General features: G+C 54.9%; 1 protein-coding gene across 1 annotated transcript in view; it reads left to right on the top strand.

Annotated features, from left to right (window-relative positions):
• LOC123770423 (ras-related protein Rap-2b) overlaps nt 1–22,369 on the top strand; it is a 45,195-nt gene that overhangs the window by 4,035 nt on the left and 18,791 nt on the right. Inside the window, exon 2 of the mRNA XM_045762265.2 lies at nt 20,099–20,242. Within this exon, the coding sequence (XP_045618221.1) occupies nt 20,099–20,242 (144 nt within the window). The remainder of the gene's footprint in view (nt 1–20,098; nt 20,243–22,369) is intronic.

Below are 22,369 nucleotides of genomic sequence, written 5' to 3'. Positions count from 1 at the left end.
CACGTGCCCATGACAGCCTTGACGCACGTGGGCATGACAGCCTTGACGCACGTGGGCATGACAGCCTTGACGCACGTGCCCATGACAGCCCTCCCCCCGGGGGGGGGGAGACACCTGAGGGAGTACCTCACAACACAGGGGGGGGGGGGGGGCGGGGGTCCGGCTACACCAGGTAATCTGGGCTCATTTACCCCTCGTGAGTCATTACAATGTCCCGCACGCTCCACCTGCGGCAGCTGGTGACACGCACCTCCCAGCACGCTCCACCTGCGGCAGCTGGTGTCACGCGGCTGCCAGCACGCTCCACCTGCGGCAGCTGGTGTCACGCGGCTGCCAGCACGCTCCACCTGCGGCAGCTGGTGTCACGCGGCTGCCAGCACGCTCCACCTGCGGCAGCTGGTGTCACGCGGCTGCCAGCACGCTCCACCTGCGGCAGCTGGTGACACGCGGCTCCCAGCACGCTCCACCTGCGGCAGCTGGTGACACACGGCTCCCAGCACGCTCCACCTGCGGCAGCTGGTGTCACGCACCTCCCAGCACGCTCCACCTGCGGCAGCTGGTGTCACGCGGCTCCCAGCACGCTCCACCTGCGGCAGCTGGTGTCACGCACCTCCCAGCACGCTCCACCTGCGGCAGCTGGTGTCACGCACCTCCCAGCACGCTCCACCTGCGGCAGCTGGTGTCACGCGGCTCCCAGCACGCTCCACCTGCGGCAGCTGGTGTCACGCACCTCCCAGCACGCTCCACCTGCGGCAGCTGGTGACACGCGGCTCCCAGCACGCTCCACCTGCGGCAGCTGGTGACACGCGGCTGCCAGCACGCTCCACCTGCGGCAGCTGGTGACACGCGGCTGCCAGCACGCTCCACCTGCGGCAACTGGTGACACGCACCTCCCAGCACGCTCCACCTGCGGCAGCTGGTGACACGCACCTCCCAGCACGCTCCACCTGCGGCAGCTGGTGTCACGCGGCTCCCAGCACGCTCCACCTGCGGCAGCTGGTGTCACGCACCTCCCAGCACGCTCCACCTGCGGCACCTGGTGTCACGCGGCTCCCAGCACGCTCCACCTGCGGCAGCTGGTGACACGCACCTCCCAGCACGCTCCACCTGCGGCAGCTGGTGTCACGCACCTCCCAGCACGCTCCACCTGCGGCAGCTGGTGTCACGCGGCTACCAGCACGCTCCACCTGCGGCAGCTGGTGTCACGCACCTCCCAGCACGCTCCACCTGCGGCAGCTGGTGACACGCGGCTCCCAGCACGCTCCACCTGCAGCAGCTGGTGACACGCGGCTGCCAGCACGCTCCACCTGCGGCAGCTGGTGACACGCGGCTGCCAGCACGCTCCACCTGCGGCAGCTGGTGACACGCACCTCCCAGCACGCTCCACCTGCGGCAGCTGGTGACACCCACCTCCCAGCACGCTCCACCTGCGGCATCTGGTGTCACGCGGCTCCCAGCACGCTCCACCTGCGGCAGCTGGTGTCACGCACCTCCCAGCACGCTCCACCTGCGGCAGCTGGTGTCACGCACCTCCCAGCACGCTCCACCTGCGGCAGCTGGTGTCACGCACCTCCCAGCACGCTCCACCTGCGGCAGCTGGTGTCACGCGGCTCCCAGCACGCTCCACCTGCGGCAGCTGGTGTCACGCACCTCCCAGCACGCTCCACCTGCGGCAGCTGGTGACACGCGGCTCCCAGCACGCTCCACCTGCGGCAGCTGGTGACACGTGGCTGCCAGCACGCTCCACCTGCGGCAGCTGGTGACACGCGGCTGCCAGCACGCTCCACCTGCGGCAGCTGGTGACACGCACCTCCCAGCACGCTCCACCTGCGGCAGCTGGTGACACGCGGCTGCCAGCACGCTCCACCTGCGGCAGCTGGTGACACGCACCTCCCAGCACGCTCCACCTGCGGCAGCTGGTGACACGCACCTCCCAGCACGCTCCACCTGCGGCAGCTGGTGACACGCACCTCCCAGCACGCTCCACCTGCGGCAGCTGGTGACACGCACCTCCCAGCACGCTCCACCTGCGGCAGCTGGTGACACGCACCTCCCAGCACGCTCCACCTGCGGCAGCTGGTGACACGCGGCTGCCAGCACGCTCCACCTGCGGCAGCTGGTGACACGCGGCTGCCAGCACGCTCCACCTGCGGCAGCTGGTGACACGCGGCTCCCAGCACGCTCCACCTGCAGCAGCTGGTGACACGCACCTCCCAGCACGCTCCACCTGCGGCAGCTGGTGACACGCACCTCCCAGCACGCTCCACCTGCGGCAGCTGGTGACACGCACCTCCCAGCACGCTCCACCTGCGGCAGCTGGTGACACGCGGCTGCCAGCACGCTCCACCTGCGGCAGCTGGTGACACGCGGCTGCCAGCACGCTCCACCTGCGGCAGCTGGTGACACGCGGCTGCCAGCACGCTCCACCTGCGGCAGCTGGTGACACGCACCTCCCAGCACGCTCCACCTGCGGCAGCTGGTGACACGCGGCTGCCAGCACTCTCCACCTGCGGCAGCTGGTGACACGCGGCTGCCAGCACGCTCCACCTGCGGCAGCTGGTGACACGCACCTCCCAGCACGCTCCACCTGCGGCAGCTGGTGACACGCGGCTCCCAGCACGCTCCACCTGCAGCAGCTGGTGACACGCACCTCCCAGCACGCTCCACCTGCGGCAGCTGGTGACACGCACCTCCCAGCACGCTCCACCTGCGGCAGCTGGTGACACGCACCTCCCAGCACGCTCCACCTGCGGCAGCTGGTGACACGCGGCTGCCAGCACGCTCCACCTGCGGCAGCTGGTGACACGCGGCTGCCAACGCGCTCCACCTGCGGCAGCTGGTGACACGCGGCTGCCAGCACGCTCCACCTGCGGCAGCTGGTGACACGCGGCTGCCAGCACGCTCCACCTGCGGCAGCTGGTGACACGCGGCTGCCAGCACGCTCCACCTGCGGCAGCTGGTGACACGCGGCTGCCAGCACGCTCCACCTGCGGCAGCTGGTGACACGCACCTCCCAGCACGCTCCACCTGCGGCAGCTGGTGACACGCGGCTCCCAGCACGCTCCACCTGCGGCAGCTGGTGACACGCGGCTCCCAGCACGCTCCACCTGCGGCAGCTGGTGTCACGCGGCTGCCAGCACGCTCCACCTGCGGCAGCTGGTGACACGCGGCTGCCAGCACGCTCCACCTGCGGCAGCTGGTGACACGCACCTCCCAGCACGCTCCACCTGCGGCAGCTGGTGTCACGCGGCTCCCAGCACGCTCCACCTGCGGCAGCTGGTGACACGCGGCTCCCAGCACGCTCCACCTGCGGCAGCTGGTGAAACGCGGCTCCCAGCAAGCTCCACCAGCGGCAGCTGGTGACACACAGCTCCCAGCACGCTCCACCTGCGGCAGCTGGTGTCACGCGGCTCCCAGCACGCTCCACCTGCGGCAGCTGGTGTCACGCACCTCCCAGCACGCTCCACCTGCGGCAGCTGGTGTCACGCGGCTCCCAGCACGCTCCACCTGCGGCAGCTGGTGACACGCACCTCCCAGCACGCTCCACCTCCGGCAGCTGGTGTCACGCGGCTCCCAGCACGCTCCACCTGTCGCCTTGTGGCATAATTACAGTCTCAGCATACTTTAAATGCTTCCTTGTTCCGCTTTTTTGGAGGGACGGAAGTCTTGTCCCCGAGCGAGTTATTAATATATTAATTCCAATGTGTTAAAAATTCTCTCCCTTCCCCTTCCCCCTCTCTCTCTCTCTCTCTCTCTCTCTCTCTCTCTCTCTCTCTCTCTCTCTCTCTCTCTCTCTCTCTCTCTCTCTCTCTCTCTCTCTCTCTCTCTCTAATCCCTTAGTTATCCTTTTTTGGTTATATTATTAGTTATATTATTATTAATTATATTATTATTGGTAATATTGATATTGATTATAATTTTCAGCCTTTCCCGGCCAGGTCCAGCCATGCCGTGGTCCGAGCGGAGAAAACCTTATTTACTTGTGTCGTCCACTCTCCACCACCCCGCCTTGATGATGGTCCAGAGTTAGTTTAGTTTAGTTCATTTATTATGCACCCCATACCCATCTTGTGGGCGGTAGTGGAAAGTGTTACAGAGGCACATAATGGGCTCAGGGACTCAACCCCACAATTCATTTAGCTAAGCAAGTTACAATCTTGATGAGCTAGTTACAAAATTCAGTATAAGTCGTCACATCAACAATGGGCTCGAGATCGACCACAAGTACAGGTTCTAAATTAAGCAACTGACATATGTGGAGAGCTAGTGTCACAATTGATATGTTTGTCCTGCACACCGCCCCCCATCCAGTGGGCAGCGGTGGATAGGTTACAGTCACTTAGTTACTACCTACAGTTAGCAAACTGGGGATATTTGGCTAAAATTTCTGGTAGCAGATCACTTTGAATGAAATATTGACACATCGCTGGAACATTGGTTATAGAATTGTCTCTAAATTCACGTATCTTTTCGAACTCCATCACATAGTGACGGAGGGTGTGCGAATAATTTTGTTGACACAGTTTACATTTGGTCAGGTCTACATCAGCAGATAATGAGAATTCCCAGAGATACTTGTAACCGAGTCTAAGCCGAGCAGTAGTAACATCTAGAAGTCTGCTGATTTTATTGGATGAACCATAGATGTGTGGCTCCAGAACGGTCCGAAACGTCGTCGTCCCTTCATTCTCTGGTGTGTGGTTGTGTGGTCCCGCTCGGGGGGTGGGGGTTACCTTGCCTCTCACCCCTCACTGCCACCACCTGCACCCCTCACCCCTCACTGCCACCACCTGCACCCCTCACCCCTCACTGTCACCACCTGCACCCCTCACCCCTCACTGTCACCACCAGCACCCCTCACCCCTCACTGCCACCACCTGCACCCCTCACCCCTCACTGCCACCACCTGCACCCCTCACTGCCACTACCTGCACCCCTCACCCCTCACTGCCACCACCTGCACCCCTCACCCCTCACTGCCACCACCTGTACCTCTCACTGCCACCACCTGCACCCCTCACCCCTCACTGCCACCACCTGCACCCCTCACTGCCACCACCTGCACCTCTCACTGCCACCACCTGCACCCCTCACCCCTCACTGCCACCACCTGCACCCCTCACCCCTCACTGCCACCACCTGCACCCCTCACTGCCACCACCTGCACTCCTCACTGCCACCACCTGCACCCCTCACTGCCACCACCTGCACCCCTCACCCCTCACTGCCACCACCTGCACCCCTCACCCCTCACTGCCACCACCTGCACCCCTCACCCCTCACTGTCACCACCTGCACCCCTCACCCCTCACTGTCACCACCTGCACCCCTCACTGCCACCACCTGCACCCCTCACCCCTCACTGCCACCACCTGCACCCCTCACCCCTCACTGCCACCATCTGCACCCCTCACCCCTCACTGCCACCACCTGCACCCCTCACCCCTCACTGCCACCACCTGCACCCCTCACCCCTCACTGCCACCACCTGCACCCCTCACCCCTCACTGCCACCACCTGCACCCCTCACCCCTCACTGCCACCACCTGTACCGCTCACCCCTCACTGTCACCACCTGCACCCCTCACCCCTCACTGTCACCACCTGCACCCCTCACCCCTCACTGTCACCACCTGCACCCCTCACCCCTCACTGTCACCACCTGCACCCCTCACCCCTCACTGCCACCACCTGCACCCCTCACCCCTCACTGCCACCACCTGCACCCCTCACCCCTCACTGCCACCACCTGCACCCCTAACCCCTCACTGCCACCACCTGCACCCCTCACCCCTCACTGCCACCACCTGCAATCCTCACCCCTCACTGCCACCACCTGCACCCCTAACCCCTCACTGTCACCACCTGCACCCCTCACCCCTCACTGCCACCACCTGCACCCCTCACCCCTCACTGCCACCACCTGCACCCCTCACTGCCACCACCTGCACCCCTAACCCCTCACTGTCACCACCTGCACCCCTCACCCCTCACTGCCACCACCTGCACCCCTCACCCCTCACTGTCACCACCTGCACCTCTCACCCCTCACTGCCACCACCTGCACCCCTCACCCCTCACTGCCACCACCTGCACCCCTCACCCCTCAATGCCACCACCTGTACCTCTCACTGCCACCACCTGTACCCCTCACCCCTTACTGCCACCACCTGTACCCCTCACCCCTCACTGCCACCACCTGCACCCCTCACTGCCACCACTTGCACCCCTCACCCCTCACTGCCACCACCTGTACCGCTCACCCCTCACTGCCACCACCTGCACCCTTCACCCCTCACTGCCACCACCTGCACCCCTCACCCCTCACTGCCACCACCTGCACCCCTCACCCCTCACTGCCACCACCTGTACCGCTCACCCCTCACTGCCACCACGTGCACCCCTCACCCCTCACTGCCACCACCTGCACCGCTCACCCCCTCACTGCCACCACCTGCACCCCTCACCCCTCAATGCCACCACCTGCACCCCTCACTCCTCACTGCCACCACCTGTACCCCTCACCCCTCACTGCCACCACCTGCACCCCTCACCCCTCACTGCAACCACCTGCACCCCTCACTGTCACCACCTGCACCCCTTACCCCTCACTGCCACCACCTGCACCCCTCACCACTCACTGCCACCACCTGCACCCCTCACCCCTCACTGCCTCCACCTGCACCCCTCACTGCCACCACCTGTACCCCTCACCCCTCACTGCAATCACCTGCACCCCTCACCCCTCACTGTCACCACCTGCACCTCTCACCCCTCACTGCCACCACCTGCACCCCTCACCCCTCACTGCCACCACCTGTACCTCTCACTGCCACCACCTGTACCCCTCACCCCTTACTGCCACCACCTGTACCCCTCACCCCTCACTGCCACCACGTGCACCCCTCACCCCTCACTGCCACCACCTGTGCCGCTCACCCCTCACTGCCACCACCTGCACCCCTCACCCCTCACTGCCACCACCTGCACCCCTCACCCCTCACTGCCACCACCTGCACCCCTCACCCCTCACTGCCACCACCAGCACCCCTCACCCCTCACTGCCACCACCTGCACCCCTCACCCCTCACTGCCACCACCTGTACCCCTCACCCCTCACTGCCACCACCTGCACCCCTCACCCCTCACTGCTACCACCTGCACCCCTCACCCCTCACTGCCACCACCTGTACCTCTCACCCCTCACTGCCACCACCTGCACCCCTCACCCCTCACTGCCAGCACCTGCACCCCTCACCCCTCACTGCCACCACCTGCACCCCTCACCCCTCACTGCCACCACCTGCACCCCTCACCCCTCACTGCCACCACCTGCACCCCTCACCCCTCACTTCCACCACCTGCGCCCCTCACCCCTCACTGCCACCACCTGCACCCCTCACCCCTCACTGCCACCACCTATACCTCTCACCCCTCACTGCCACCACCTGCACCCCTCACCCCTCACTGCCACCACCTGCACCCCTCACCCCTCACTGCCACCACCTGCACCCCTCACCCCTCACTGCCACCACCTGCACCCCTCACCCCTCACTGCCACCACCTGCACCCCTCACACCTCACTGCCACCACCTGCACCCCTCACCCCTCACTGCCACCACCTGTACCCCTCACTGCCACCACCTGCACCCCTCACTGCCACCACCTGCACCCCTCACCCCTTACTGCCACCACCTGCACCCCTCACCCCTTACTGCCACCACCTGCACCCCTCACCCCTCACTGCCACCACCTGCACCCCTCACCCCTTACTGCCACCACCTGCACCCCTCACTGCCACCACCTGCACCCCTCACTGCCACCACCTGCACCCCTCACCCCTTACTGCCACCACCTGCACCCCTCACTGCCACCACCTGCACCCCTCACTGCCACCACCTGCACCCCTCACCCCTTACTGCCACCACCTGCACCCCTCACTGCCACCACCTGCACCCCTCACCCCTTACTGCCACCACCTGCACCTCTCACTGCCACCACCTGCACCCCTCACCCCTTACTGACACCACCTGCACCCCTCACTGCCACCACCTGCACCCCTCACCCCTCACTGCCACCACCTGTACCCCTCACCCCTCACTGCCACCACCTGCACCCCTCACCCCTCACTGCCACCACCTGCACCCCTCACCCCTCACTGCAACCACCTGTACCCCTCACCCCTCACTGCCACCACCTGTACCCCTCACTGCCACCACCTGCACCCCTCACTGCCACCACCTGCACCCCTCACCCCTCACTGCCACCACCTGCACCCCTCACTGCCACCACCTGCACCCCTCACCCCTTACTGCCACCACCTGCACCCCTCACTGCCACCACCTGCACCCCTCACCCCTCACTGCCACCACCTGCACCCCTCACTGCCACCACGTGCACCCCTCACCCCTCACTGCCACCACCTGCACCCCTCACCCCTCACTGCCACCACCTGCACCCCTCACCCCTCACTGCCACCACCTGCACCCCTCACTGCCACCACCTGCACCCCTCACCTTGCATGGCCAATAAGAGGTTTTCCATGCACGACGCTTCTCGTCTGGTGCCTGCAGCTGTTGTCACAATTAACGCCACAACGATAATACTGCTGTCATGAGAGACGTCATGTTTCTGGAGCTGTATTCTTTACTTTAATACGAATTGTGATGGAACACGAGCTGTACAGATGTGACGGAACACGAGCTGTACAGATGTGACGGAACACGTGCTGTACAGATGTGACGGAACACGTGCTGTACAGATGTGACGGAACACGTGCTGTACAGATGTGACGGAACACGTGCTGTACAGATGTGACGGAACACGTGCTGTACAGATGTGACGGAACACGTGCTGTACAGATGTGACGGAACACGTGCTGTACAGATGTGACGGAACACGTGCTGTACAGATGTGACGGAACACGTGCTGTACAGATGTGACGGAACACGTGCTGTACAGATGTGACGGAACACGTGCTGTACAGATGTGACGGAACACGAGCTGTACAGATGTGACGGAACACGAGCTGTACAGATGTGACGGAACACGAGCTGTACAGATGTGACGGAACACGAGCTGTTCAGACGTGACGGAACACGTGCTGTACAGATGTGACGGAACACGTGCTGTACAGATGTGATGGAACACGAGCTGTACAGATGTGACGGAACACGTGCTGTACAGATGTGACGGAACACGAGCTGTACAGATGTGACGGAACACGTGCTGTACAGATGTGACGGAACACGAGCTGTACAGATGTGACGGAACACGTGCTGTACAGATGTGACGGAACACGAGCTATACAGATGTGACGGAACACGTGCTGTACAGATGTGACGGAACACGAGCTGTACAGATGTGACGGAACACGTGCTGTACAGATGTGACGGAACACGTGCTGTACAGATGTGACGGAACACTGACCTCACTTGCAGCACTATAAGACCGCTGCCACTAGGTACAGTGTCACCCATAAACACTTCAACACTCAGATTGACGGGACGGAATCTTTTATTGGTAAATAATAAAGGAAAGTCTTATATTAGAGCATAATGCTGTTCTTCCTGGGCGCAGTGTGATGCTGCTCTCCTTGTTCCTCTCCAGCCACTGCAGCATCTTCATCACTCTTATTAACATCATTCCCGTTGTCAGTACTATTCTAGATAACCAGACAAGTACAAGACACTGGTACAGAAGCAGTACTGTAGTAAGTGACTGCCCGAAACGCTTTGCGTAATAGTGGCTTTAGGCATTGTATGTACTAGCTCTATCTATAAAGCCAACAAACTTTGTAAAATCTCTTTATGTATGTACCTTTACCTAAATAAATATTATTATTATTATTATTATTATTATAAGTACACTTCTAAAAGCGCATTAGACGACCAGCAGCAGGGAGAGCAGGGGGCCCAGGAGCTAGCGATTTAACTTGTAAGCACATTTAAGCGAAAACATAAACACACACACACGCGCTCCGCCAGTTTTATTATGGCTCTTTTTACCTGGCCGCCCTTCAGCTCGTAATGGAATTCGCGCCACATGATTAAATTTGCACAGATTAAGTCATGCAAGGGACACTCTCATCCTAAAGCGTTCCTCAAGCACACACAGATTTCTTCAAGGAGACGCAGTCATGCACATCTTCCCACTAGCACATTAAGACATCTTCCAGGGGACGCAGTCATGCACATGTTACCACCAGCACATTGAGACATCTTCCAGGGGACGCAGTCATGCACATGTTCTCACTAGCACACTGAGACATCTTCCAGGGGACGCAGTCATGCACATGTTCCCACTAGCACACTGAGACATCTTCCAGGGGACGCAGTCATGCACATCTTCCCACTAGCACACTGAGACATCTTCCAGGAGACGCAGTCATGCACATCTTCCCACTAGCACACTGAGACATCTTCCAGGGGACACAGTCATGCACATGTTCTCACTAGCACACTGAGATATCTTCCAGGGGACACAGTCATGCACATGTTCTCACTAGCACACTGAGACATCTTCCAGGGGACAGTCATGCACATGTTCTCACTAGCACACTGAGACATCTTCCAGGGGACACAGTCATGCACATGTTCTCACTAGCACACTGAGATATCTTCCAGGGGACACAGTCATGCACATGTTCTCACTAGCACACTGAGACATCTTCCAGGGGACACAGTCATGCACATGTTCCCACTAGAACACTGAGACATCTTCCAGGGGACGCAGTCATGCACATCTTCCCACTAGCACATTGAGACATCTTCCAGGGGACGCAGTCATGCACATGTTCTCACTAGCACACTGAGACATCTTCCAGGGCACGCAGTCATGCACATGTTCTCACTAGCACACTGAGACATCTTCCAGGGGACACAGTCATGCACATGTTCTCACTAGCACACTGAGATATCTTCCAGGGGACACAGTCATGCACATGTTCTCACTAGCACACTGAGACATCTTCCAGGGGACGCAGTCATGCTACATGTTCCCACTAGAACACTGAGACATCTTCCAGGGGACGCAGTCATGCTCATGTTCCCACTAGAACACTGAGACATCTTCCAGGGGACGCAGTCATGCACATGTTCCCACTAGCACACTGAGACATCTTCAGGGGACGCAGTCATGCACATGTTCCCACTAGCACACTGAGACATCTTCCAGGGGACGCAGTCATGCACATGTTCCCACTAGCACACTGAAGCATCTTCCAGGGCACGCAGTCATGCACATGTTCCCACTAGCACACTGAAGCATCTTCCAGGGCACGCAGTCATGCACATGTTACCACTAGCACACTGAAGCATCTTCCAGGGGACGCAGTCATGCACATGTTCCCACTAGCACACTGAAGCATCTTCCAGGGGACGCAGTCATGCACATGTTCCCACTAGAACACTGAGACATCTTTCAGGGCACGCAGTCATGCACATGTTCCCACTAGAACACTGAGACATCTTTCAGGGGACGCAGTCATGCACATGTTCCCACTAGAACACTGAGACATCTTCCAGGGGACGCAGTCATGCTCATGTTCCCACTAGAACACTGAGACATCTTCCTGGGGACGCAGTCATGCACATGTTCCCACTAGCACACTGAGACATCTTCCAGGGGACGCAGTCATGCACATGTCCCCACTAGCACACTGAAGCATCTTCCAGGGGACGCAGTCATGCACATGTTACCACTAGCACACTGAAGCATCTTCCAGGGGACGCAGTCATGCACATGTTCCCACTAGCACACTGAAGCATCTTCCAGGGGACGCAGTCATGCACATGTTACCACTAGCACACTGAAGCATCTTCCAGGGGACGCAGTCATGCACATGTTCCCACTAGCACACTGAAGCATCTTCCAGGGGACGCAGTCATGCACATGTTCCCACTAGCACACTGAAGCATCTTCCAGGGGACGCAGTCATGCACATGTTCCCACTAGAACACTGAGACATCTTCCAGGGGACGCAGTCATGCACATGTTCCCACTATAAAGTTTAATAAAAACGTATCATACTTTATTGATATTTACGTATATGTTTGGAGCGGAAGTGTAAGAGCGCAACAACACAGCTCTCAGGCCAACACGACACCAGGAAGCTCGCTTCACCAGCCTCGGCTTTATTGTGCTTGGGGCCGCGCGCGCGCATGCCTGCGTATGTACTCACCTAGTTGTGCTTGCTGGGTTGAGCTCTGGCTCTTTGGTCCCGCCTCTTAACTGTCAATCAACTGGTGTACAGGTTCCTGAGCCTACTGGGCTCTCATCTCTACATATGAAACTGTGTATGGAGTCAGCCTCCACCACATCACTGCCTAATGCATTCCATCTGATTAACTACTCTGACACGGAAAATGTTATTTCTAATGTCCCTGTGGCTCATGTGGGTACTCAGCTTCCATCCTGTGTTCCCCTTGTTCGCGTACCAACCGTCTTAAACTGTTTATCTACCCTGTCAATTCCTCTGATAATTTTGTAGGTAGTGATCAAGTCTCCCCGAGCTCTCCTGTCTTCCAGCGACGTGAGGTGCATTTCACGCAGCCTTTCCTCATAACTCAAGCCTCTTAGTCCTGGGACTAGCCTAGTGGACATACCTCTGAACTTTTTCCAGCTTCGTCTTGTGCTTGACTAGGTACGGGCTCCATGCAGGGGCTGCATACTCCAGGATTGGTCTTACATATGTGGTATACAAGGTTCTGAAAGATTCCTTACACAGGTTCCTGAAGGCAGTACTGATATTATCCAGCCTTGCATACGCCGCTGATGTTATTTTGATGTGGGCTTCAGGAGACAGGTTTGGCGTCATAACAACTCATAGATCTTTTTCTCTGTCCGTTTCATGAAGGACTTCATCTCCCATTCGATATCCTGTGTCTGGTCTCCTGTTTCCACCGCCTAGTTTCATTACCTTACATTTACTTGGATTGAACTTTAATAACCATTTGTTGGACCATTCATTCAGTTTGTCTAGATCATCTAGTAGTCTCATACTATCTTCTTCTGTCTGAATCCTCCTCATAATGTTTTCATCATCAGCAAACATTGAGAGGAACGAGTCTGTTCCTTCTGGGAGATCATTTACATATATCAGAAACAGTATAGGTCCAAGGACTGATCCCTGCGGGACTTCCCTAGTGACGCCTCGCCACTCTGGGACCTCACCCCCTCACAGGGACTCGCTGTCTTTTGTTGCTTAGGTACTCCCTTATCCAGTGGATTACCTTGTTTTTCACTTCAGCCTGCATCTCCAGCTTGTGCACTAGTCTCTTGTGTGATACTGTGGCAAAGGCTTTCTGGCAGTCCAAAAATATGCAGTCTGCCCAGCCCTCTCTTGCCTGATTTTTGTTTCCTGATCATAGAATTCAATTAATCCTTTGAGGCAAAATTTTCCCATCATGAACCCATGCTGGTGCGTGTATGTGCTCACCTAGTACAATGAGAGTATGTGTGTGTGCTGCGTTTGTGCGTGTGCATGTGCGTTTGTGCGTGTGTGTGTGTTTGCATCGTGTGTGTGTGTGTGTGTGTGCACATGTGTAATGTATATGTGTGTGCAAAAGTGTGATTGGTTTGTTTTTATGCAAGGGGAGGGGTGAGAAGGAACGAGTCTGTGATTGGCCAGTTATTTACACAACCTGAGGGGGAATCGAAGGTAGGCTGTAATTACTCAGTTTTCCTGAAAGGTATTTACCAACACACTCTTCCGACAAAGTGGCTGGCGATCAATACCTTCCTGCCCTGAGAGGCTACAAGGTCCTGAGTTACCAGGGACACTACAGTCAGTAAGAATACCACAGTTATTGGTGGCTGCGACGTCAGTATTGACCAGTCCTGGACAATGGTGGCACGGCTGTGGGTCACCAATAAGGTTAGCAATGACCAATGTACCAAGAAGGTACTTATATATATATATATATATATATATATATATATATATATATATATATATATATATATATATATATATATATATATATATATATATATATATATATATATAACAGGGAGAAACAAATCTCTTCCCCTTCGCAAACTTGACAAGCTGCTCAAGCAAGCTCGAGCCTGAGAAGTTGGCCCAGAGACCCTAAACTTTGTCTCAACTCAACAAAGTCTTTAAAATCAGCCTTGACTGAGGTCGCTCGTGGCCGGGTTACCTACAGCAGGAAGTCTCCTTCGACATTTGTTCTTCTCCTCATCGATTGAATTTAATAATTATCTTACAACAGCTATTCAAATGCACTAATACAGATGCTCAGATATCTATAAGCACACACACACATGCAGGGACAGGTGTGGGTAGGGCCACAAGCACACACATATGCAGGGACAGGTGTGGGTAGGGCCACAAGCACACAAACATGCAGGGACAGGTGTGGGTAGGGCCACAAGCACACACACATGCAGGGACAGGTGTGGGTAGAGCCACAAGCACACACACATGCAGGGACAGGTGTGGGTAGAGCCACAAGCACACACACATGCAGGGACAGGTATGGGTAGGGCCACAAGCACACACACACATGCAGGGACAGGTGTGGGTAGGGCCACAAGCACACACACATGCAGGGACAGGTGTGGGTAGGGCCACAAGCACACACACATGCAGGGACAGGTGTGGGTAGGGCCACAAGCACACACACATGCAGGGACAGGTGTGGGTAGGGCCACAAGCACACACACATGCAGGGACAGGTGTGGGTAGAGCCACAAGCACACACACATGCAGGGACAGGTATGGGTAGGGCCACAAGCACACACACATGCAGGGACAGGTGTGGGTAGAGCCACAAGCACACACACATGCAGGGACAGGTGTGGGTAGGGCCACAAGCACACACACATGCAGGGACAGGTGTGGGTAGGGCCACAAGCACACACACATGCAGGGACAGGTGTGGGTAGGGCCACAAGCACACACACATGCAGGGACAGGTATGGGTAGGGCCACAAGCACACACACATGCAGGGACAGGTGTGGGTAGGGCCAGAGGTACACACACATGCAGGGACAGGTGTGGGTAGGGCCACAAGCACACACACATGCAGGGACAGGTGTGGGTAGGGCCAGAGGCACACACACATGCAGGGACAGGTGTGGGTAGGGCCACAAGCACACACACATGCAGGGACAGGTGTGGGTAGAGCCACAAGCACACACACATGCAGGGACAGGTGTGGGTAGAGCCACAAGCACACACACATGCAGGGACAGGTGTGGGTAGAGCCACAAGCACACACACACATGCAGGGACAGGTGTGGGTAGAGCCACAAGCACACACACATGCAGGGACAGGTGTGGGTAGGGCCACAAGCACACACACATGCAGGGACAGGTGTGGGTAGGGCCACAAGCACACACACATGCAGGGACAGGTGTGGGTAGGGCCACAAGCACACACACATGCAGGGACAGGTGTGGGTAGAGCCACAAGCACACACACATGCAGGGACAGGTGTGGGTAGGGCCACAAGCACACACACATGCAGGGACAGGTGTGGGTAGGGCCACAAGCACACACACATGCAGGGACAGGTGTGTGTAGGGCCACAAGCACACACACACACACATGCAGGGACAGGTGTGGGTAGGGCCACAAGCACACACACATGCAGGGACAGGTGTGGGTAGGGCCACAAGCACACACACATGCAGGGACAGGTGTGGGTAGGGCCACAAACACTCAGGCCACGGGTGTGTTTACCTCGGTATGAAATGTTCCATAACCGACGAGAGGAGTAACAGTGCCGGCATGCCGCGTCTCCGCTCACAGGTGACATCACAATAACAGACTTTTGATTTTCATACAGGAAGAACCAGAGAGAAGCAGGAGAGGCAGGGAGTGGGTAGGGAGGGAGACAGTGAGTGGGTAGGGAGGTAGGGAGGGAGGGAGAGAGTGAGTGGGTAGGGAGGAAGACAGGGAGTAGGTAGGAAGGCAGGGAGGGAGACAGGGAGAGGGTAGGGACAGGAGTGGACGTGGGGGAAAGGGAGGGGATAGAACTGGCGGCTCATGACCTCGTGTGCCATCACAGGTCAACGCCCCAACACCAAATCAACGTCCAGTCACACAACAGTTCGTGCGAACACCGACGGAAATAGAATTATAATGCCTTTGTTTCCCCATGTGAGTGACTGAAGTGCGTTCTTCCAAGCCGGGAAATAAAATATACGTATGTAAATGTAATTCTCGACCTTTTGATGAGAGCGATGCTCACTTCCTCCCTCGCCTCCTCTCCGTCACCTCGGTGTCTGTGTCTCTGGGAGTACTCACAAACATCTTGGCCGGATGTTACAGAGGTAACATCCGGCCGCCGCTGCTCTCCGGCCTCTTCCTTCCGGATGTCCAACACTAAATATACTTTAGTTTTTAATCTTGTTCCCAGTCTACAAACATTATTTGTGGCTACACAGTTTTGCAACGGCCCTCGTCTCATGTTCCTTGACTCTCAGCTAGTGTCTGTGCATGTCTCTCCCCTTCTGGGGGAAATATTTCCTGGAAAAGGTACCTTCTGGAAGAGGTCCCTCCTGGAAGAGGTCCCTGCTGGAAGAGGTCCCTGCTGGAAGAGGTCCCTCCTGGAAGAGGTCCCTCCTGGAAGAGGTCCCTCCTGGAAGAGGTCCCTCCTGGAAGAGGTCCCTGCTGGAAGAGGTCCCTCACCAAGGGGCCAGCTGCTGTCTCTCATATCTGGAAAACTGATCGCATCTGCATCTTCAAGGACTTCTCAGGAGACGACAACTCTTCTTTCAGCAGTTCTTTTTCGTTTTCTTTTCTTCCTCCACAATTCTTCTGCTTTCTCGATCTCTACCTCTTTCATTCCTTATGTTACTTAAAAATATTATCGTCATTTGTTGAAAGAAACTTCTATCACTCACGACGACGTATCTGGTGAGGTGCAGTACAGCACTTCCTTGACCCCCGACCTCACCATTACCATGTATACATCACACTATTAACACTTCGACTGCGCACTTAGATGTGTGAAGTGTGATCATTTCGACGCGCGCACTTTGAATATTCAAATTGAGTGAAGCTGTTTTGAAGAAAACTCGAATGTCATCAGCTGGGAGTTATGCAGAGTTGATGCCATAAACACTGGGAGGACGGACTGCACGCACAACCACTGCTCACTAGCATCTAAAACATGAATAAACATATTATTGAACTAATTATTTATCGTTACTAGTTTCCGTTCACACCCGAATGGTGCTCTGCGCGAGGCACCAGCACCACTCCTCACCCTGTGCATCACAACAGAACACGAGGTGTTGTGAACGCTGCGGCCTTCGTCAGGTGTTATGAACGCTGCGGCCTTCGTCAGGTGTTGTGAACGCTGCGGCCTTCGTCAGGTGTTGTGAACGCTGCGGCCTTCGTCAGGTGTTGTGAACGCTGCGGCCTTCGTCAGGTGTTGTGAACGCTGCGGCCTTCGTCAGGTGTTGTGAACGCTGCGGCCTTCGTCAGGTGAGGCGGTCCATGAGACAATGAAGGCCTGGAGCCAGATTCACGAAGCAGCTACGCAAGCACTTACGAACCTGTCCATCTTTTCTCAATCTTTGGCAGCTTTGTTTACAATTATTAAACAGATAATGAGCTCCGAAGCACCAGGAAGCTGTTTATAACAATGACAACAGTTGATTGGGAAATTTTCATGCTTGTAAACTGTTTAATAAATGTAACCAAAGCCGCCAAAGATTGAGGAAAGATGTACACGTTCGTAAGTACTTGCGTAACTGCTTCGTGAATCTGGCCCCTGGCCTGCCGTCCACTCTACAAGTACTCACAGGGGACTGCTGGACAAGTCTGGTCGTAAGGGGGCACGAAAATATTAAGTAATGCCCTTTCTATGCACTCTTGTTAAATACAAATACAATTTGTTAGGAAAACCGCCGAGGTCACAGAGGAGATTTAGAAAGAGAATCAGAAGACTTATTTAGAAATGTATATTTACACAAAACTGATCATTATTGAGGGCTCAAGTCAACCATTTGACTTGAGCATCCAAGGGGATGCTCAAGTCAAATGGTTCTTCATTTCAATGGGGATGCCCATTGGAGGTTCTTCCAATGGGAATGTTCAAGTCAAGGCTCTTGATGCCTTGCCAAGGGATCAGGAGCCTAACACAACTCAAAGACATGAGTTTTAATTCTATACACCAAAAACAGTACGGATAGACCTGTTATCACTTAACTGCCCTTCATGTGACGATGGCTGTCAGAGTGAGCAAAGTGGCTGAGATTGTTGGGTAATTAATAAGCAAGAGAAAACTCTTCAAGAACTTAAGAGGATTTCCTAAAGTGTTAACTGCGATAAGAGCAAACTTAAACACTTCAGTGTATCAGTAACACTTCTGTAAACACAACCGCGAAGAGTAATGTGAGGCACCAGAAGGTGTGGCGGGAGGCACGTTAGGACTCACCTCACACTGACGCCAGTTAACACCAGCGTCGGAAACGTGTATTTCACCAACAGTTAGGAGACACTTGGGCACACCTGCGCCCTCTCCCCCCACACCTGTCAACACACCTGGACGAAGAAGCAGTGTCATCAGTCGACTGTGCCCAACGATATTAATTACATACACTTTCTCTCAGTATTTAAGAGGTTAAACATTTCAGCGTTTCTCAACAAAAGTGGAACGTGTTGAGGAAGGTGTTCCCCGGGCTGGAGCCAGGCGCCAGGCAGCAGGTGAGTCGTCGCCAGGGTGACGCTGGGGACGACGGAGGCGACGGAGACACACGTCGCTCACATCACCTCGTCACGACGACCAGGAAATCCTTGCAGTTGATGGACAAATATTAAAGTGCTGTCATGACTACATCCACGTTCTTACCTGTATTAAAGTGATCTGTGTAACTCCATCTAAATGGTATGCGGTTCAAACTGTTAACAACTATTTTAGTTATAATTTAGAAAACTACAAGCATCTGGGCAGCCTGTAAGTTGTAAAATTGGGAGAACAGGAAGGCATCGAGGCGGCCTGTTCTTGGTGAGGTGTGTGTAAGCGGCCTCGCTGCACAGTACACCGCGAACTCGTTCAGTTATTGAGCACAGCGAGGCCGCATTCAAAACAAACTTGACTTAGATCTAAGCTTTGGTTAAGTTAGATGAACTTAGAGTATACAGTGAGGTTTGGGAGGGCTGGTAACCCTCCTCGCCAACACCATTCACATCAAGGCCTCCTCTCCTGCCTCGGGTCTAAGCCTTACTTCCTTCACCTTAAGGTCTTCCCCTCCCCCGTCCTCCCCAGGCCTCCCCCTCCCTCCCCAGGCCTCCCCCTCCCTCCCCAGGCCTCCCCCTCCCTCCCCAGGCCTCCCCGTCCCACGGGCCTTGGATATTTTGGGCACTAATGGTACTCATTTTCTCTTCCATAATGATGACTTGCGAGAGACCGCCCTGTTTACCTGGTCCCGTGACGCTGATGAGCGCTTCTTCTACTGTAATTACCGCCTGAATGTTGTAAGGTACAGGTCAGGAGTTGTTAGTTACGACCGAGGGAAGGAGATCCCAGCAGCGTCTGGGGAGCGCGGGTGAAGGGTGGGCCCCCAGCAGCGTCTGGGGAGCGCGGGTGTAGGGTGGGCCCCCAGCAGCGTCTGGGGAGCCCAGGTGAAGGGTGGCCCTCCATGTATTGATAAACTGCACCAGTTGGGTAAGGTGCAGGTAAATCCCTCCTTCACTGATTTATCGTAACTCTACTGGAAAACGAGCCATTACTACTTCCAGTGGGCCGAGTGGCTGCGGAAGGTTTAGAGGGAGTATTTTGTCAGGATTTTACCTGTTTGAGTTAAGTTATATGTCTGAGGTTTTATGCCCTTGGAATTAGGTAGTCTTGCCCTCTGTCTTGGTGGGCCAGGCTCCGCCCACCTCTCACCATTATTTTAGGTATTGTGATATAGGCATTTGGTCTGAACCACTCGGACCTCTCTTATGCCCTATAAATCCTCCCTTCGACCCCTACAGACACCTTCAACATGCGAAATATGCCTCTCGCTAACTCTGCTATGGACCTCTGATGTGTCTCTGACCTAACGAGTTTCCTACAGTAACCCTATGTTCCTGCTACACCCCAGACCTCTCATACCTTCGGCATCTCCTACAGATGCCCAGCGACTGCAAGAGGATGGGTGAGACGCCCAAGGTTCAGCTGGAGGGCAGCGACCCTCGTCGTCGCTACCAGGTCACCCTCCTGGGAGGCGCCAGGGTCGGCAAGTCCACCATCGTCTCCCAGTTCCTCTACGACAAGGTCAGTATGTCTCGTCTTGTTGCAGTTACGAATGTGTTGACCATATACGAGAATGATTTACAGGCAGCCGTGGACAACAATGTTAGGGGCTCTGACGACGACGCTGAAACATGGCGGGCAATTAATTCAGATGAAGGCTCACAAAGGTGGACTCTGAAGCCAATATAACAATAACTACATACTCGAAATGGTCAATAAGGCGCCATAAGATGTAATGTGTAGAGGGTTTATCTTGCCTGAATGAAGTCTTTGTTGTACTTAATATACAATGTCTTGATAAGTGAGTGCTTGAGTTTGTGCACTCAGGAGAGTACATCTCCCGGCAGCAATGTGGTGCAGCCAAGGTATGGTGGTGGGCCGTGCCCTCAGCGACGAGTGTCTCCTCCCATTGTCTACAACATGCACAAATCACTGCAAATTTTAATTAATGAGCTTTGTATGAGTTGACATTCTGCTCTTGTGTATGTAAAGGTTAAAGTGCAGTCACCAGCATACTGTAGTGCAGGGATTAGTAGTAGACAGTTGGAGTAGACAGGCTAACACAAGGGACTGTAAGTACACTACCCTGTGGTACACTGACACCAACACAAGGGACTGTAAGTACACTACCCTGTGGTACACTGACACAACACAATGGACTGTAAGTACACTACCCTGTGGTACACTGACACCAACACTAGGGACTGTAAGTACACTACCCTGTGGTACACTGACACCAACACAAGGGACTGTAAGTACACTACCCTGTGGTACACTGACACCACACAAGGGACTGTAAGTACACTACCCTGTGGTACACTGACACCAACACTAGGGACTGTAAGTACACTACCCTGTGGTACACTGACACCAACACAAGGGACTGTAAGTACACTACCCTGTGGTACACTGACACCAACACAAGGGACTGTAAGTACACTACCCTGTGGTACACTGACACCAACACAAGGGACTATAAGTACACTACCCTGTGGTACACTGACACCAACACAAGGGACTGTAAGTACACTACCCTGTGGTACACTGACACAACACAAGGGACTGTAAGTACACTACCCTGTGGTACACTGACACCAACACAAGGGACTGTAAGTACACTACCCTGTGGTACACTGACACCAACACAAGGGACTATAAGTACACTACCCTGTGCTACACGGACACCAACACAAGGGACTATAAGTACACTACCCTGTGCTACACGGACACCAACACAAGGGACTATAAGTACACTACCCTGTGCTACACGGACACCAACACAAGTGACTATAAGTACACTACCCTGTGGTACACTGACACCAACACAAGTGACTATGAGTACACTACCCTGTGCTACACTGACACCAACACAAGGGACTCAGAATAGAGAGTGTACAAGGACGCAGCTGAGGGGTAGTCCTGTATTACCTGCAGGAAGGGAGATGGAGATACCAAGAGCTTGAAATTTAACCCGTCTGTTTGTCCCTTTTAACTCAGGCATCAAATACCACATTGAGTTAAACCTTCCAGATTTTCCAGAACCGATCATTGCTCCAAGTTCCAAGCTCTCTTTTACACTATAATAAATAAATATGTATATATATATATATATATATATATATATATATATATATATATATATATATGTATATATATATATATATATATATATATATATAACTTTAGAACACTTTCCCACCAGGAGACTCGAACCCTAGCCAGCACAGAAGCCTTCCAGCAACTGGCATAACAGGTACGCCTTAACCCGCTCCACCACCAGCTCAGACCCTTAAAAGAGATGGTAATTTCGGAGTATTTAAATACACCAAAGATCACCAACTCCCAAGAGCACTAGAGCAAGTGAGGGGTCATTTAGACGTTAATTTCATCAAGTCCCTGTTAATATGGGAAGACACAGTGTCTATGCTTAAGGCACAACTCTCCTAAACACGAGAGTGAAGTATAGAACTTTAGAACACTTTCCCACCAGGAGACTCGAACCCTAGCCAGCACAGAACCCTAGCCAGCACAGAAGAATATATATATATATATATATATATATATATATATATATATATATATATATATATATATATATATATATATATATATATATATATATATATATATATATATATATTACACACA

This window comes from Procambarus clarkii, chromosome 42 (assembly GCF_040958095.1).
Source record: "Procambarus clarkii isolate CNS0578487 chromosome 42, FALCON_Pclarkii_2.0, whole genome shotgun sequence".
NCBI classification, from domain to species: Eukaryota; Metazoa; Arthropoda; class Malacostraca; order Decapoda; family Cambaridae; genus Procambarus; species Procambarus clarkii.
Note: the sequence above shows the minus strand (reverse complement) of the source record. Positions and strands in the feature narration are given on the sequence as shown.